The 18,447-nt window shown below is 42.3% G+C and overlaps 1 protein-coding gene across 1 annotated transcript in view; it reads right to left on the bottom strand.

The window, feature by feature from the left end:
• LOC124596499 (putative E3 ubiquitin-protein ligase UNKL) overlaps positions 1 to 18,447 on the bottom strand; it is a 268,521-nt gene that overhangs the window by 60,905 nt on the left and 189,169 nt on the right. The window contains exon 10 of the mRNA XM_047135658.1: positions 5,991 to 6,104. Coding sequence (XP_046991614.1) covers positions 5,991 to 6,104 — 114 coding nt within the window. The remainder of the gene's footprint in view (positions 1 to 5,990; positions 6,105 to 18,447) is intronic.

The following is an 18,447-nucleotide window of genomic DNA, read 5'->3' as shown; positions in this document are numbered from 1 at the left end:
CTGAAGTTGAGGAAATAGCCAGTTTTCTAACATGTCCAGGTAAATGGTTCCTGTGATAGTTTTCTCCATGAAAAAGAAAGGTCCATAAACTTTGTTTACCGAAATTGCACAAAAGACGTTAACCTTTGGTGAGTCTCTTTCATGTTGAATAACGTCCCTCGGAGTTTCACTCGCCCAAATTCGTACGTTATGCCGATTAACTTTACCAGAAATGTGAAACGTTGATTCATCTGAAAAAATTAATCGTTCGGCAAAATTGTCCTCTTCCATGTCCTGTAGAATTGCAGTTGAAAATTCGAACCTTTTGTTGTGGTCGTCAGGACGCAATGCTTGCATGCTGCAGTTTGTACGGCTTCATGTGCAGACGGTTACTCAGAACGCGCCATACCGTTGTTTTAGACATGTTTAGTTCGTGACTTGCCCGTGCCGTGGATTTTCTAGGGCTCCTTTCGTAAGCTGCACGGACACGCTCGACATTTTCATCCGATGTGCGTGGACGACCCGTGCTTTTTCGCTTGCAGATGCAACCATCTTCTACGAATCTGTGATGCCACTCATAAATTTGCTTATGACGAGGCGGCTGTTTGTTGAATTGACGGCGGAATGCACGTTGCACACCAACAATGGACTCTAACTTTGCAAATTGCAGCACACAAAATGATCGTTCCTGTGGTGTCGTCGCCATTTTCCTACAAACAAACGCCAGCGCCACTGCGGATTTGCATGGAACTTCTGCGCGGACCATTGAAAAACTTTGAACCTTTCTCTGACAAGAAACGTTTGAATTGTGTTTCTATCATTTGTAGTTTTTGAGAAATAAATGTTTGAAATCTGCTCTTTCTTTTTGAAACGCCCTGTATATATATATATATATATAAAAACAAAGATGAGGTGACTTACCGAACAAAAACGCTGGCAGGTCGATAGACACACAAACAAACACAAACATACACACAAAATTCAAGCTTTCGCAACAAATTGTTGCCTCATCAGAAAAGAGGGAAGGAGAGGGGAAGACGAAAGGAAGTGGGTTTTAAAGGAGAGGGTAAGGAGTCATTCCAATCCCGGGAGCGGAAAGACTTACCTTAGGGGGAAAAAAGGACAGGTATACACTCGCACACACGCACATATCCATCCACACATACAGACACAAGCAGACATATTTAAATATGTCTGCTTGTGTCTGTATGTGTGGATGGATATGTGCGTGTGTGCGAGTGTATACCTGTCCTTTTTTCCCCCTAAGGTAAGTCTTTCCGCTCCCGGGATTGGAATGACTCCTTACCCTCTCCTTTAAAACCCACTTCCTTTCGTCTTCCCCTCTCCTTCCCTCTTTTCTGATGAGGCAACAATTTGTTGCGAAAGCTTGAATTTTGTGTGTATGTTTGTGTTTGTTTGTGTGTCTATCGACCTGCCAGCGTTTTTGTTCGGTAAGTCACCTCATCTTTGTTTTTATATATAATTTTTCCCACGTGGAATGTTTCCTTCCATTATATTGATATCATTAATTTGAATCCAACAATTACGTTTGTTATTGTCACTGTTGCATTTCGAAATCTTTTCTGTCGTCTTATTTTCCTCTTTCTGTTTTTGCCAGTAGTTTCACTTTGTATTCACCTTCTCCTTTTTACCGTAATCTGCTATACTATTTTATCCCGCCTATATATATACTCAATAATACGTAACCCACTTCCAAACCATAACCAAAAAAATTTTTTTTGCCGCTTTCAGCACTACCTGGTCTTTAAATATGTCTGCTTGTGTCTGTATGTGTGGATGGATATGTGCGTGTGTGCGAGTGTATACCTGTCCTTTTTTCCCCCTAAGGTAAGTCTTTCCGCTCCCGGGATTGGAATGACTCCTTACCCTCTCCTTTAAAACCCACTTCCTTTCGTCTTCCCCTCTCCTTCCCTCTTTTCTGATGAGGCAACAATTTGTTGCGAAAGCTTGAATTTTGTGTGTATGTTTGTGTTTGTTTGTGTGTCTATCGACCTGCCAGCGTTTTTGTTCGGTAAGTCACCTCATCTTTGTTTTTATATATAATTTTTCCCACGTGGAATGTTTCCTTCCATTATATTGATATCATTAATTTGAATCCAACAATTACGTTTGTTATTGTCACTGTTGCATTTCGAAATCTTTTCTGTCGTCTTATTTTCCTCTTTCTGTTTTTGCCAGTAGTTTCACTTTGTATTCACCTTCTCCTTTTTACCGTAATCTGCTATACTATTTTATCCCGCCTATATATATACTCAATAATACGTAACCCACTTCCAAACCATAACCAAAAAAATTTTTTTTTGCCGCTTTCAGCACTACCGCCGCTGGTCTTTAAATATGTCTGCTTGTGTCTGTATGTGTGGATGGATATGTGCGTGTGTGCGAGTGTATACCTGTCCTTTTTTCCCCCTAAGGTAAGTCTTTCCGCTCCCGGGATTGGAATGACTCCTTACCCTCTCCTTTAAAACCCACTTCCTTTCGTCTTCCCCTCTCCTTCCCTCTTTTCTGATGAGGCAACAATTTGTTGCGAAAGCTTGAATTTTGTGTGTATGTTTGTGTTTGTTTGTGTGTCTATCGACCTGCCAGCGTTTTTGTTCGGTAAGTCACCTCATCTTTGTTTTTATATATAATTTTTCCCACGTGGAATGTTTCCTTCCATTATATATATATATATATATATATAAAAAATATGAATTTAAAGCTAGGAAGTTTACAGCCTGACAGAATGGACCAGCTGATAAGATATACAGTGAGATATTGAGGAATAGTCAATTTGGTAATTTAGGGAACTGTGCACTGCAATAACTGTAGAGAGAGACAGAAGCTTCACAGAGTGTATACGTGGACGAGGAAAAAAATTTCCCGGACTTCTCCCAGTTAAAAAATACTCTTTTTCCTTGTTAAGTGACAGTATACTTTCCCACGGAACTGTAAAACTTATCAATCCTTTGAATAGTTAACTTTTTATACGTCATCGGTGTAGAACTTCCCACTGCCACTTTAGAAAACGAAATCTGGCAAAAAAGAGATCTCTGCCGATATGCAGCAATGCGTAAGCTATGTATTTTTGTAATTACGAAAATGTAAGTCCGAATTCCACCGAAGACGGCACCTCAGCTTCAGAAGTGCGGAAATCGAGATCGCCGTACCCTTTTGTAAGCCGATCCTGGTTTGTATCGTGTGATCTCGCCGGCTGGTGACAGGTAGGTATTCGGAGCATATGACACGTGTTGTGGTCGGCCAAAAGCGACATCACCGTTAAGTGGTGCGAACGTATAGGAAAAGTTGACGGGTTAGAGTAATATACATAGTGTAGCTACAAGAAAAGCTACGCTTTTGCAAGTAATATTGGTCTTTTTTGCATGTGTTACACTTTAACAAACATCAAACATCACACAAATGTGCCAGTAAAATTTAAAATAATGACATAAATTTCTGGTCTCAAAATTCTTCTATGTGGCCAGTCCTCAAAATATTAAGTTGTAAACGAGAGTCAAACGCTCTGTGATTTAAGATATTCATCACACATCTCACATGTAACGTAATTCGTCTTGCGCAAAAGGGAATTTACTTTGGAAGTAATGCTTTTCGAACCACCGTTCGCAGTATTTTCTCGAGACCTGCTAGAAATAGATTCATTTCGACAGTTGCCAGAGTGCAAGAAAACAGGTGTTACTGCAATTGTGCAGCTACGATAGCGAAGGAAGCCCGCACGTTCGTACGTATAAAGCATTAATATATCTTACGCTATGTCATAAAAGAAACAGGGCATCAGAGGATGCTACGAGAACTCAAAAGTTCGTAAACCGTACTGAAATGTATAATTCAGCCTGAAGTGCACATTTGTATGTCCAGATTCACAAAGAAGTAGGCCCCAACCTAATATTATGCTTTCCAGAGTGGTTTTCAGGATGTATATTTTCTCCGAGTACCAGTACTGTACTATCTCTAGTTTGGTTCTTTCTTATGGCAAAATGTCATACGTGCCAGAAGATGAAAATGTGCACTTGGAATTCAGCAAACTAGCCTATACTGTGGAATGAAACAAAACTGACAAAAATAACTTCACTGTTCTGCAAGGCAATTATTGCCCGACTGCCAAAAATGTGGAAATGAAATAAAATCACAAAACTGAAACTAGTAATATATTTCAGTCTTCTGTAATTATGTGAATGTATTTTACTTCACATGATAACTCCCGGCCACAGAAATCTGTTTTGCTTTCATTTGACGTGGGAGCTGTACCCTAAGAGGAAATAGCAAAATCACTAAACATAAAGACAGGTCACGTGGAGACTACCCACCTCCCCAGTACAACCTGAACTTCTTTGCGCATGTGCGAATCTGGCACCTGGGGCGTGCCAGAAAAAAATTTTCCAGTTAGTATCTGGCTTCAAGCAGCCAAAGAAGCGGGAAAGGTACTGCTCTTGTGTGATAGAACTGCGCATGAGCGTGAGCCCACTGGCAACTGCTCAAACCAACCTAATGTAAACACTTGTTAAGTCACACTCATCAGAAGCAGTTTGTTGTTATGAAGTATTGCATAGTCTACATCCTAGGGCCTTCGACGCATTTTGCTGTTGGCAGACACCTGTATGTGTACTGTGTTTTGTTACTGTAAACGGCCCATTTCCTTTGCAACTAAAGTTATATTTTGGTATTTCTCTCGTTTATGATTTATTGCTGAAGTATTATACTGCAGTAGCGGGATATAGTACTATTTTCTGTTAGAGTATCAGTTCGTACCAGTCAAAATTACAAAATTTAACTGACAATTAAAACCACGAAAAATTCCCGAAATTCCGAATAATTCCCGGGTTTTTCCCGGTTTTCTACTGGATGAAAAAATTCCTGGATTTTTCCCCAGATTTCCCGGGGCATATACACCCTGACTTCACTACAGTAACCAGGCACAAGTGGATGTAGTTTCCAGTAATGAAGCAAAGATGAAGAGACTTGCACAGCATAGATTGGCTCAGTGAGCTGCATTAAACCAATCTTTGGACCGATGGTCACAACAACAGCAGCAGCAAATAATAAGCAATGCAAATTGTTTAATGTCATTCTGGCAAATGGTTGATAGGGTTTACTTGCAGATCTACTGAATACTACTCATAAAGTTGTCCTTACACTCATACTGATTTTATTTAGTTGCTTTTTATAACAACGCCTGAGTATGTATTAATTATCTCTGTGCTTGCCAAAAATTTTCTAATATTTCCATTGAACTGTGTGCATGCTTTACATCCTTTACTATCTTACAACACACATATTCAAAAAAGAGAATAAGTACAATATCACAAAATTATTTGTTGCTACCACACTACATGTGTCTGCAGCCCTCCTCTGGCTACCAGAATGCAATATTCTCCTAGCTTTCTATGATGCATTTGGCCACTGCAAGTGGCTCAGTAGAGGGCAGGTGCAGTTGGTTATTGTGTCTGACAAACCTTTCACACACATAAAAAGTGGAAAACATATCGAAGACACTAAGGACTTCCACAACATATTGTAACCAAACATTTACATAGACTTTGGGATGACTGCAAAAGATATAAAGTAAGTAACACACCGCTGTTCTACATTTTCAGGTAGATGGTCCTTCATCTGATAAAGAGTAGGAAGTAGTGACCAACTTAACTTAGCAACATGCAGATGTCTGATGTACACTCTTCAAACTGATTTACTAGTCTACTGGAACTAAATATAATAGTTGACGGTGTTTCCTCCTTTACTAACTCAGAGTGTGTAATAATGACATCCAAAATAGGCCATTATTTTCTCACACACACACACACACACACACACACACACACACACACACACACACACACAAACACAAATACAGAAAGAGAGAGAGAGAGAGAGAGAAATGTATCACTTACTTCAACAAGCCCATACAGGCATTTATGAAGCTCTAAATGAGTGTATACTCAAAAATGTGCAGGGAAACTTTTCATCAAATTAAAGAATATATAATACATACTTACCAGAACTTGCTAATCCTGCAGATATAGACAGTGGAGATTCTGCTTCTAAGTCTTTGTCTAGGGAAGCTGTTAAACTAAATGGTTCATCCAGTGTCAAATCCTCCAATGCATTACCTGAGGAGAAATAATTTATTTACATGTCAGCATTATTGGCTTCAAAATACTGTACAAGAAAGTCTTAATTACCAACAGTAACACTTATTATTTCTATACATACACCACACTACATAATACCACAATCTTCTACATATAACAGGTATTTTGGATGAAAAGAGGGAGGAAGGGGGGGGGGGGGAGAGGGGGAAAGATGGGACTGAAACAGAGAAAGAGAAAGAGAGAGAGAGAGAGAGAGAGAGAGAGAGAGAGAGAGAGAGAGAGAATTCCTTTTTATTCCTGACTAACTAAATACCCGCAACTTCAAACAGATATGCATTTGCCAATCGCAGACAATTTCTGTCCACCTCATCTTCACACAATGTGTGTTTGCAGGCCACCTGCAGAAGTAACTTATTCCAATCCGTGTTTAGTTAGCTCATCATATTACTTTTTCTGTGCCATAGCCAGTTGAATGTAGACTGTAGTGCACATATCAGGAATTAATAAAATATTTGATCGGCACAGAAATAGGGTACACGTAGAAAGTAGAAAGATCATCACTAATGTGGGCAGTAAAAAAGATTGCACTTGTTTATTTATTTATAGTAAGCTTTGCTAATTTTACAGAATTCTTCGATACACTTCCTGGACAAATGCAAACAAACTGCACGAGAAACACTGTGATGAAACAGTAATTCAACAGTAATGAATCGTCTGCTCCTGTGCCTTATTCATCATAACTGCAAATGATAATCGTACCACAAATTTAAGTCTGCAAAATGTGAAGTGGAGGTATGTTGGAATGAGGAGTATTCGGGATATGAAAACAGATTGTCTCTCACCCTTACTAGTTAACCTGCTAAGACCGCGGTCTTAAACACACTGGCCAATGTTCGCCTAACACACAGTCATTTTACATAGTAAACCTGTGGAGCACTGAGGCTTCTAAATCATGTTATCAGTTGCGGCAGACCAGCAAGATTGAGAGAATTCAGAAACTCCGAAGCATCAACTGCTGCATCACTACATGCAATTTTAGTAATCTCTCCCAGTAACAGATGTAGTACTGTATTACTGACAGAACCATTTCTAGGCAAAAGACTGGCCGGTTTTGTGAAACATACCATATTGCGACAGTCATCTGCAATATGTAGCCATGCACAATTCATTAGCTCCTCAATGCAAGATACCACAGTGCAAAATTTTGATGAAAGGTTTATACTGCCAGCTGTGTCAACAGGTAGTCGTTCTTCTCCAGTAGCTAATAAATATTCTGAGAACACTTGTGCACAGTCAATCACTAAACATAATCCTGTGTTTAGTTTCAACAATAATTTGTGCATCTGGCTCCATAAATATGAATTTCTTACACATGTGTCTAGATCTGCTTATGACTGGCAACATCTGAAAGTGTTGTGACTCGCCGATCTTTCAAAGTGCCGCCGCACAGTTACGCGCATCCTCTACATGTGGCGCTGTCTGCCAGCCATGCAGCAGCAGCGCCACCTAAGCAGCCAGCAGCCACTAAACCCGCACTCAGTTATGATTTGACTGTTAAAGTGTACACACGTCTTACTCTGCTTACTTTATCTGTGACTTTCATGTATTGCGTTCTTCCTTGAAGTATATTTGTTCAACTTGAAGTTATAACAACGAGGTAGAGATTTTTCCTTTCCATCGTTGACGCACGTTTCCATGTCTACTTTAGAGCAACTACTGCAAGGTCTGATAGAACAGCAAACGCTTCTCACAAATGCGATTCGTGATTTCGTTGCGGCATCAAATGTGGGGCGTCTCTCATCGTTGTCTCTACCACCTTTTCCTCCTTACAATGAGACGTCGGAAGACTGGTCTGATTATGAAAAACGTCTTCGACAGCACTTCTTGGCACTTCATGTCGCGGATGAACAAACATGTAAGTCTCTGTTCCTTTCATGGATTTCTCCTCAAATGAATTGGTTGTTGCTGCAATTGGCTCCTTTGAAAGATCCTGCGTCTTTGTCCTTTGCTGAAATGTACTTACTCCTGTCTGTCTATTTTCAAAAGCAAACGCATGTGGTAGCCTCTCGTGTTGCCTTTTAGCGTTGTCAAAAACAACCGAATAAATCCTATCGCGCTTGGGCTTCTGAACTTCACGGCCTCAGTAGAAAGTGTCAATTTGTTACTGAAGTTCACAAAGAATCCTACGCTGATTCCATGGTACGGGATGCTATTATCCGATCGGCACCCGACAAAGAAGTTAAGCAATGTGCCCTTCAGTTGGTAAATCCGACTCTAGATGAAGTCCTATCCATCGCTCAGCTTTTGAAATTTCTCGCGCCGCTGGAGCGCAAATAGAGGCATGGGGCGACATTGGGGAAATACAACCTCTGTGCGATGTTGACGAAGCGTGTCCCCGCCGGCCGACATGGCCGCAGTATGCTCCCAAGTGCAGCCTCGGCCTAACCGTAAACAAACCTCTAAGAAACTGCAGCAAAACCCACGGCAACTTCCTGCATGTCCGCGGCGTTTTACGAAACATTCACGAGAAGATTGTCCACAGCGTTGGGCCGTGTGTCACAAATGCAAAAAAAAAAAAAAAGGGTCATGTGTCATCTGTTTGCAAATTCGACCGCATACATGATGTTCATGGACATGATGCTGATTCTGATTCTGTGTTGTCTGTCAATTTTACTTCTTCCCTTTCAGGGTCGAGATGTTCGCATGCAGGTGGATACTGGTTCTGCTGCTGCTATCATCAATTCTCAGACTATCTTCAGTTGGGTTCTCCAATCCTGTCACCTGTCACTACGCAATTAGGGACTTACAATAAACAGAAGATTTCTCTCTTGGGACAATTTGATGGTGAGGTATCTTACAAATTTGTCGTTCGCACTGTTCCCATATTTGTGGTCGACCATAGTAATGCGGAGAATCTTTTTGGTTTCGATGCCTTTCGTGTTTTTGGGTTCTCCATATATGACTCTGTCAATATCGTCTCTGATGCTATTCCTTATGCTCAATTGGATTCCTTGTCGACGACATTTTCGTCCCTTTTTTCTCCTGGGTTAGGCCGTGCAAACGACTTTGAAGCTCATATCACACTCAAACCCACTGCTCGGCCTAAGTTTTTTCGGGCTTGGCCCATTCCTGTGGCTCTTCGTGATCAGGTCAAATGGGAGTTGGATCGTCTCACTGCTTCATGGGTCTTGCTTCCTGTCACTTCCAGTGAGTGGTCCTCCCCTGTCATTGTCGTTGCTAAGCCAAATGGTGATATTCGTCTCTGTGGCGATTTCAAAGCCACTGTAAATGCTCAATGTCTCATCAATACTTACCCTATGCCTCAACCTGAAGAACTGTTCACTAAACTTGCTGGAGGCCAGTATTTTTCTAAACTTGACATGTCAGAAGCTTATCAACTTCCTCTCGACACTGCTTCCTGGCTGTTTCTGGACCTTAACACACCTTTCGGCCTCTATCAATACCAACGATTGCCATTTGGGGTTGCCCGTGCCCCTGCTCTCTTTCAGCGATTCTTGGAACAATTATTGCTCACTGTCCCTGGGTGCATAAATTACCTGGATGTCATTGTTCTCACTGGCTCCACCACTGACGAACATCTTCAACATCTCCAAACACTTTTTCATGTCTTACAGACTGTCGGTCTTAAGTGTAATCTTCATAAATCACAATTTTTTCAGGCATCTATCACATACTTGGGGTTTCAACTCTCTTCGGGATGGTATTTGTCCGCTTCAGCAAACTGTCACTGTGATTGATGCCCTTCCTCGCTCTACATCTGTTAAGGAACTGCAGGCCTTCTTGGGGAAAATAGCATACTATCACAAGTTTTTACCATCTGCTGCTTCGGTGGCTCAGCCGTTGCATCGCCTGTAGCATAAAAACGTGCCTTTTCACTTGTCCGCGTCATGCGATGCGGCTTTCCAGAAATTGAAGACTATGCTGAAACAGGCCCCGTGCCTGGCTACTTATCAACCAGGCCAGCATCTTGTTCTTGCCACGGATGCCTCTCAATACAGGGTTGGTGCAGTCCTTGCGCACCGTTTTTCTGACAGTTCTGAACAACCCATTGGTTATGCCTCCAAAACGCTCATGGATGCCAAACAAAAGTATTCTCAAATTCAAAAAGAAGCTTTGGCCATAATTTATGCTCTTCATAAGTTTGGTGTTTTTCTCTATGGATCCAAATTTCATCTTGTTACGGATCACAAACCACTTGTTTCATCCATCAATGTCACTTCCCGACAAGGCTGCACACCGCCTCCAGCGTTGGGGTCTTTACTTGTCTCGTTTCAATTAGGAGATTCATTTCCGGCCGACGGCTCAACATGCAAATGCTGATGCACTGTCTCGCCGTCCCATGGGTCCTGATCTGGCATTCGGTAGGGACGAACTTTTGTGTTTCCACCTGGATGTTGCCGAGCAGCGGGTTGTGGACGGGTTCCCCATCACCGGGACCGGCTGGCAGCTGCTATGGGTTCTGACCCTACCCTCTCCCGGGTTTTACGCTGTATTCAGAAGGGTTGGCCAGATCGTCTATCCTCCTTCCCACTGAAAATGCTTCGCCGTATGTTGTGGTACCTGCGTCTTTGCGTGCTTCGGTCTTGCACCTCCTTCACCAAGGGCACTGGGGTGTCTCTCACACAAAGTCTCTGGTGCGCCGTCATGTGTACTGGCCCGGCATCGACTCTGAAATTGCACACATGGTCACTGCCTGTGGCCCTTGTGCATCACAGGTTGCCGCCCCGAAGTCATCTTTGTCACCGTGGCCTTCGCCTGAGAAGCCCTGGGAGCGTATTAATGCTGACTTCGCAGGACCTTTCTTAGGTACTTATTGGCTACTCGTTATTGACGTCTACTCTAACTCTCCTTTCATTGTCCGTTGCATGTCGCCTACCACCGCGGCAACCACCAATGCTCTAGCTCGCAATCTCTCTTTGGAAGGCCTTCCCTCTACGCTTATTACTCATAATGGTCCGCAATTTGCCTCTTCCAATTTTGCGGATTTTTGTGATCGTCACGGCGTCCATGCATGTCACGGCCCCTCCGTTCCATCCACAGTCAAACGGTGAGGCTGAATGACTGGTCCGCACATTTAAGGCTCAGATGAGGAAACTCCTGACTTCTTCTGCTGCTCCTGATGATGCGCTTTTCCAATTTCTGGCTTCTTACCGTTTCACCCCCATGGGCGACCACAGCCCGGCTGAGCTCTTACATGCCGACAGCCCCACACGCTACTTTATCTTCTGCAGCATTCCACCTCACGGCCGCAGGTGCCTTCGCTTGGCCGGGCCACCGCCGACGAACCTGTACAAGTACGGGGATATGGCAGGCGGCCAAAATGGAGTCCTGGCCCCATCTTATGACACCGTGGCCAACGCCTGTATGAAATCCAGATGGACACGGGTGTTGCAGTGCATCATTTGGACCAGCTTCGGCCTCGTGTGCCGGCAACACCTGTTCCGGATGCCGCTACACCACCTTCGGCTCTACCTGTCGCTCGGGATACTGGAATCTCTCATTACTCACAACGCAGTCCTCTCACCATCATATTGGTGCCAGCACAAGAACTGACACCACCCGGAGATGTGCCCATGCAGGAACCAGATGACCATCATCTGTCGGAGCAACTCTACTCGCCTCCTCCTCCTCCTACAGACGCGGACACATCGCCCATGTCTCCTGTTATAACAACCGGATTTGCCGCAACGGGCAGACTGGTGCACGGGGCCCCAGCAGATTCGACCCCCACGTCTCCTGTCATCTCGACCCGTTATCATCGGGGACACTTCCGTCCGTACGGCAAGCCTCCTCCTCGAGACTTTACTGCAAGTCAAACAACACCTATGGATGTTAGCAATCTACAGGCCACCTCCATCAAGACCTGTGCAAAAACTTCAAAGGGGGAAAAGTGTTATGACTCGCCGATCTTTCAAAGTGCTGCCACACAGTTACGCGCGTCCTCTACATGTGGCACTGTCTGCCAGCCGTGCAGTAGCAGCGTCACCTAAGCGGCCAGCCAGCCAGCGGCCGCTAAGCTCTTGACTCAGTTATGATTTGACTGTTAAAGCGTACACACGTCTTACTCTGTTTACTCGATCTGTGACTTTCATGTATTGCGTCTTCCTTGAAATACATTTGTTTAACTTGAAGTTATAACAGAAAGTCTCCATACAGGGGCCCCACAGCACCATCCACTGTTTTGTGTCTACTCCTAACACAAAGTGGCTCAATAACATTCTTGTGTACCACTGAGCACTTGTTCCAAACTATTACTTTACATATCTGCAGTAATGCTCCACGACAACTGGTCTTTCTTACATTTCGTGACGGATATTTTTGTCTCACGATGTCAAGTGGTAAATTGAGTGTCGAATGGCCCATCTTTCCTCCTCCTAGCAACATTATCGTAATGGCCGAAGTGGTGGCGAACACAACCTCTCTGTGCCTGTATGGCTGCCAGATTCAAATTTGGTAGAAATGTGTTACCTTTATCTCTGGGCACATTGAGGAAAATAATGCCGCCCCTTTGATGTGCTATGCAATCCATAGTAATGTCATACGCCTGCTTCCGGTCATAATTCAACTGCGATCTCTCGGCTCCCACAAAAGCGTGCAAATTGTCGATTTCATAATGCATATCGCAGATATGTATTCTGTCTGTATCAAATGCTGATGGTCACATTGTGGAGTAATATTTTGTTGCACATGACCACACATTTGTCTCCTAGTATAATAAGCATTTTGTTGAAAACACGCAGACTGTCTCTGCAGACAGAGACGAGTATCTCCTAACTCACTGTCGCTTTATATTTCTCCCACAGTACAAGAGGATTGCTCGGTCTACACGTTGTTGGTATTATGGGATGCGGCACCGAGACCAACTCGGCACCACACATTGTGCTTCAGTGTTATGAGTGTGCACAGTGTACACCATTCCTGATGCGCCGCTCCCAGTGTCAATTGTGTCCCAGCACACATTTACCAAATTTTCTTCTGTGGAAACATTTCCCTGATGTGTGCTGCATGTAATACCGAGGCACCTCTGGATACAATGAAATTCTCACAAACGGACAGTGCTTACATAATTTGAGGATCACTGCCAATGTTGTACGGTCCACAAGTTCCCAAAATGTGACACAGGGTGTGACAGCGATCAGTACTTTCAGTTGCAATTACCACTGAAGTGCCACTGGTGTTGGCCAGGTGACCGTCGATCTACGTGTATCACAACTTTGCAATCACCTGTCTACATTCATTTCAGAGTGGTCATAAACTGTTTGATGAGGTTATGGAACATGTTTTGCAATGTTTGGCACAATGTGGCAGCTTGTTCCTGGAATGTGTGCACATCTCTTATTTGTTTCTAGTTTGTCACTGCCTGTTAAGTATAACTGAGGGCATATTAAATGATGGTCACGTGGTGGGAAGAGAGAACTCACCTCGTGGTAAACCTCCCCCTGCACTGTAAATGTCGTTAGAAAATTAAAGCGCTCATAAACTGATGTTGCACCAAGAGATGTCATCTGAAACAAATGTTACACTTTCTAATGTTGTGCAGCAGTAAACGTTTTGACTCTAATACGGTACCCGACATGTAGGTGAGAAGATCTGTCGGTAGTTGTAGCATCTGATCAAGTTTTATTTTCCCATTCATAGATCATAGGTCATGAGGTTCTGCTAGAAACCTCTTTGCCCCGCAATGTACACACAGTGCAAGTAGTGCTCCAATTTTAACGAATTTGTCCTTCGAGTAATTTTTATGTGAATCATAATAGAAGCCTTCCTTCATTAAAGTGTTACGTGAATGGCACGTTCATACGACCGAGTCCTTCACGATTTGTTGCAATCGTGCTTCATACCGTCGTGCAGCCTGGGCAGCTCTGCACGCAGCTGGTTGTCGTATCACGTATCGTAAGCAAACGTCATGCTGCTGGAAGGTGTCTGAGGTTCTGGATGCAGCCGAATGTTGCTTCTTGTAATGCAAATGGGCATCACACAGTCAGACCATACCGCAGGCTCTACTAATAGAAGCTGTAGCACGCATCGAACCCAGTCGCGAATATTTTTCCTGAGAACTTTTCAGTCTGTGAACGTCATTATGTTGCTTGGTATTTGGTCACACTGATCCAACTGCAGTCCATTTTCTTTTTGACATTGTCCTACTCACAAGTGATGTTAAGTTACAAAATAAAGCATGTGGCTTTACATACTGAATATATCTGCTGAAATAGTGGTGTGTTCGGATGCCACAGAGGAGTTGTGGTTGTGCCTCCTATACATAAGGGACGTGATGTCATAGGTATAGGATTGTACTGGCATATGTAATAATTGTAAGCAACTCAATATTTATTACCTCGGTTGCAACTTAGCTCTGAAGGAGGCACGTGATCACTGTGGAGTGAGCAGCACAGCTCTACCAACACAGTGTATGATACCATTTGTCAAAGTCTACTGAATGTATCCACTGATACGCCTCACTGTTGATGGATGATGAATTAGGCCGTTACTAATCCCTCACTACCCACCTGCCACACTGGGCAAAGTACACACTAGGAGCTGAGTACACACCTCTTTACCCTTATCACTGCACATTGCAGATAGTTGGGCAACAGCAGTCGACAGAGAGGCTGGAAGAGAGTTTTGCCCTGAGACACGTCTGACATATATAATTCGCACATCTCCTCCTCCTCTTCCCTCTCACTGTCTATCTACTCCTCCCCTCTCTCAGTTCCTTCCCCACTATCTGTTCAGCCTATGTGGAAGGGGCTGGGAAACCACTGTGTGCCCCTCACTTGTAGGAAGCACTGCACAGCAGCGCGGTAAGGCACAGCATTACCATTCCTCCACAATATGCCCTGTCATGCTGGGCAGTTGTCAGGGGCTACAAAAAGTATGTTTTCCCCTATTATCTCCATGCCTATTGGAGCTAGGCAATTATAAACCCCACATTACTCATGAGGTCTGCTGATTCTGTGCTAAATTTGATCACTATTGATTTCGATCAGCTTTCAATATAAAGTGTGCACCTTCCTCGTCCTGCAACCCCCGTACCTGTACATATTTGAGGAGCACTGTTTCAAATAGTATTACGTTGGCCGATGGAACAAATTGAGTTTGTTGTATTTTCCTATAGTTTCCAAAGTAATTTTCCATTCTGTGAACTCAGATTGTAACAAATAGTATTCACTAAAAGTGTAAATGGCTGTTGGAACTAGTTGTGGTTTCAAATTATACTGAGTTTTCTATAGTGTCTGACTTGTGTCCCAACATTAATACGTTACTTTGCTCAGTTGGTTATAATGACAAACAGCACACTTTACTTTCAAACTTATCAGTTCTATAACGACAGTTATATTTTATTTGTGAATTGTGAGTAAGGGAACAGCTTTTTTGATTATGAAGGAATTGTCGTAGGTGATAATTTGAGAGGAAGCTGAAAGAGGAAAAGAAAATGGACATAACCATCAACTTAAATCTGAGACAAGGCACATAAAAATAAGCTTTAAAAACGAATACTGGGGTCATAATTCTCACTAAAAACATTAATATGTACCCCCAAAATTTTAATAAATGTTGACATCCTATAATTTAATATAGTACTACGCCAACATGCAGATTTATGACTCCCCCTCCCCCTTCTATAGTAGACACTCCAATAAAGATTCGGACATGACCATGTCCACACCACAATGCGAACACACAGGTAATTTCCATTGCTGCAATATACCAGCACATTTCTTACTAAATGTGTATTGAGAATGTGTATTTGGAGTTCTAAACAAAAATGAAGATCTACAAGTTTCATTGATGATTTGTGTTTCTTCACCAAAGAGACATTACCCGAGAGCTGATATCCAGACATTGATGACTGTTAAGTATCACATTTCAGTAAATAGAGATTTATAAACCACGGGTGCTAAATTTTTTGCAAAACTGTTTGGATTTGGGTAGAGTCATCTAAATACAACTGGGTTATGGGTGGTGAAGGATGTAGAGAACGAAGAGTGAGTGACCAGAAGAAAGGGAAGTTTGCAGCAAAAAAAGAGTTTCATCTCAAACCTAGAGGGCAGGGAGAGGCATTATTCTAGGAATGAGAACCAGCAATTGTACCTTTCTTCAGAACTGAGCATCAGAAAGTTGTTCAAAACATATAATGCAAATGTACCAAGTGAATTACAAGTAAAAATGTAGTCCTTTCAGAAAATATTCAACTCAACTCAAAATTTCACTACCTGCCTCAGATACTTAAAGCCACAGTTTTAAAATGTCTCACATATTAGCGACAGCTGCCCAAAATGAAAAATCACAAATTTTGACTAATTTGGGAGCTCAGAGGTTAAGGGCAAAGACATTTCACCAACTTCTGAAGGAGAAACCCCACAATTCAACAACACTATGTTTTGATATGCAGCACATATAGGTTCTTCAACTATCAATAAATAAGGCACATTATTCACATCAAGTAAACTATCACACTCTCTATGTAATAGATACTGATAATAAAAATCCACACTTCTATTGCAGGAAATGTAACCCAGCTGGCAGAATTTCTGTTGGGTTGCTTTAGGTCTCTACTGAGTATTTTAGTTTGAACATTTTTGCAGATAGCTGTGGAGCTCCATGTGGAACATGCTTTGATTTTATTTTTTCCTGGAATAGCTCCTCAGCAGCTTAGGAAAGTAACAGTGTCTTTTTCCAGTAAGATGTGACTTATTTCTTCCTACGACAAGAGTCTTTGGACGGAAATAATTGGCAGCATTCAACCGTATTTATGGCCTACATACAGTTCAACAATTATTTTAGAGAGACTATGCTCTTATCATCAGCTTGTAAAACTTGGCTCAAAAGAACAACAAAGATGTCAATTCAATCCACCTCTCAACCTGACCCCCTTTGATTTTTTTCAAATTTGGTGCATTCAATGACCCAGATAAGAGATGAAAAAATACCAATTTTCAGATGTGTATTACAATTGTGAAGAAAGTTATAGGACTGGGAAGTTTGAAATTTGTGCTAAATTTACATGTATATGTCAGAACATAAATGACTGTAAATCTGGTTATAATTCAGTTACAGCAATGAAAATGGTGCCATTGCAAAGCTAATGAATAGACCTTTTACATTGATATGCCACACTGCAGCTTACTGAGAATTTTCATACCAAAGGTCATTGACCTTGGCCTTTGATGGATACGAAAATGCACTTCACACAAACACACACTCCCCTGCACCACAAATGAAGTTACTTTTACTAGGTTAATGACTCTCTATCCAAAATAACTTCTTGTGTCCTATCTACATAGAAATTCTCAATTATCCTAAACAATTGTACTTTTTATAATAAGTGGAAGTCAAGAAGTGCTCTATCTACCTGATTGCCTCGATCCGTGGCTTTCAGGACGTTATAAAACAAAAGCATGAATTGGCTTTCACACGACAGATATTTTCGGGAATCAATGCCGGTTAGCACGGAGGAGGTCATTTTCTGAGATACATTACCATGTTTGACCTCGGGATATGTTATAATACGTTTGACCTTAGAATATGTTGTTATACATTTGACCACAGAGTATAGTATATGATTCTACAACAAATGGGGCCAATGATATTGGACAGTAGCTTTGTGTATCACTTCTGTCATCTTTCCTTTTACGCGTGTGTGTGTGTGTGTGTGTGTCATACACTTTCTTCCACCCACACAACACAGTTTTTGTTTGAGGGTTCTACAGTATACTACAGGCAAAAGAGGGTCCAACTCAGTACTGAACATCATTTATCAAACTGTGAGATGCATGACCCCCAGGGAGAGGCAGATCGGCGTGTGAGGCTAGGCCCTAAAGGCGTGCAAGAGAGGTGCAGTATATTTTTAATTAAAAAAGTAATAATAATAATAATATTAATAATAATAATAATTGGACTGATTTTTTCATAACAACACTGTTACATCAGATGTTGCCAACAAAAATGAAACTGTGGTCATATTTTTAGCACTGTTTGAAACAATCGAGCGCTCCGGGGCAATGTCGGCTGTTGGTGGATCCCCCACTGTTGGTTGCAGTGTGACCGTATACTTAACTATCACGCAAAGTACGAGCTTCGGCACATCTATCTTGATGCCCCATTACAAACTTTCAGACTTTGCGAGGAAGACTCGACTGCAGTATGAAGCGGTTCCTGGTTAGCGACAGGCACGGAGACATTAGCTGCCAGAAGGGAGGGAGATGATAAACACATCAAAAAAAGTTTTGCATCAGCTCAGTTCCCGGAACACCTGAAGATAGATGTTGACAGTGGATATTGTATCACAGACACAATCTCTGTGACTGTTCAGAGATGCCACTACACCTGCCCAAAGATG

The sequence above is a fragment of the Schistocerca americana genome, chromosome 2 (genome assembly GCF_021461395.2).
Source record: "Schistocerca americana isolate TAMUIC-IGC-003095 chromosome 2, iqSchAmer2.1, whole genome shotgun sequence".
Classification (NCBI taxonomy): domain Eukaryota; kingdom Metazoa; phylum Arthropoda; class Insecta; order Orthoptera; family Acrididae; genus Schistocerca; species Schistocerca americana.
Note: the sequence above shows the minus strand (reverse complement) of the source record. Positions and strands in the feature narration are given on the sequence as shown.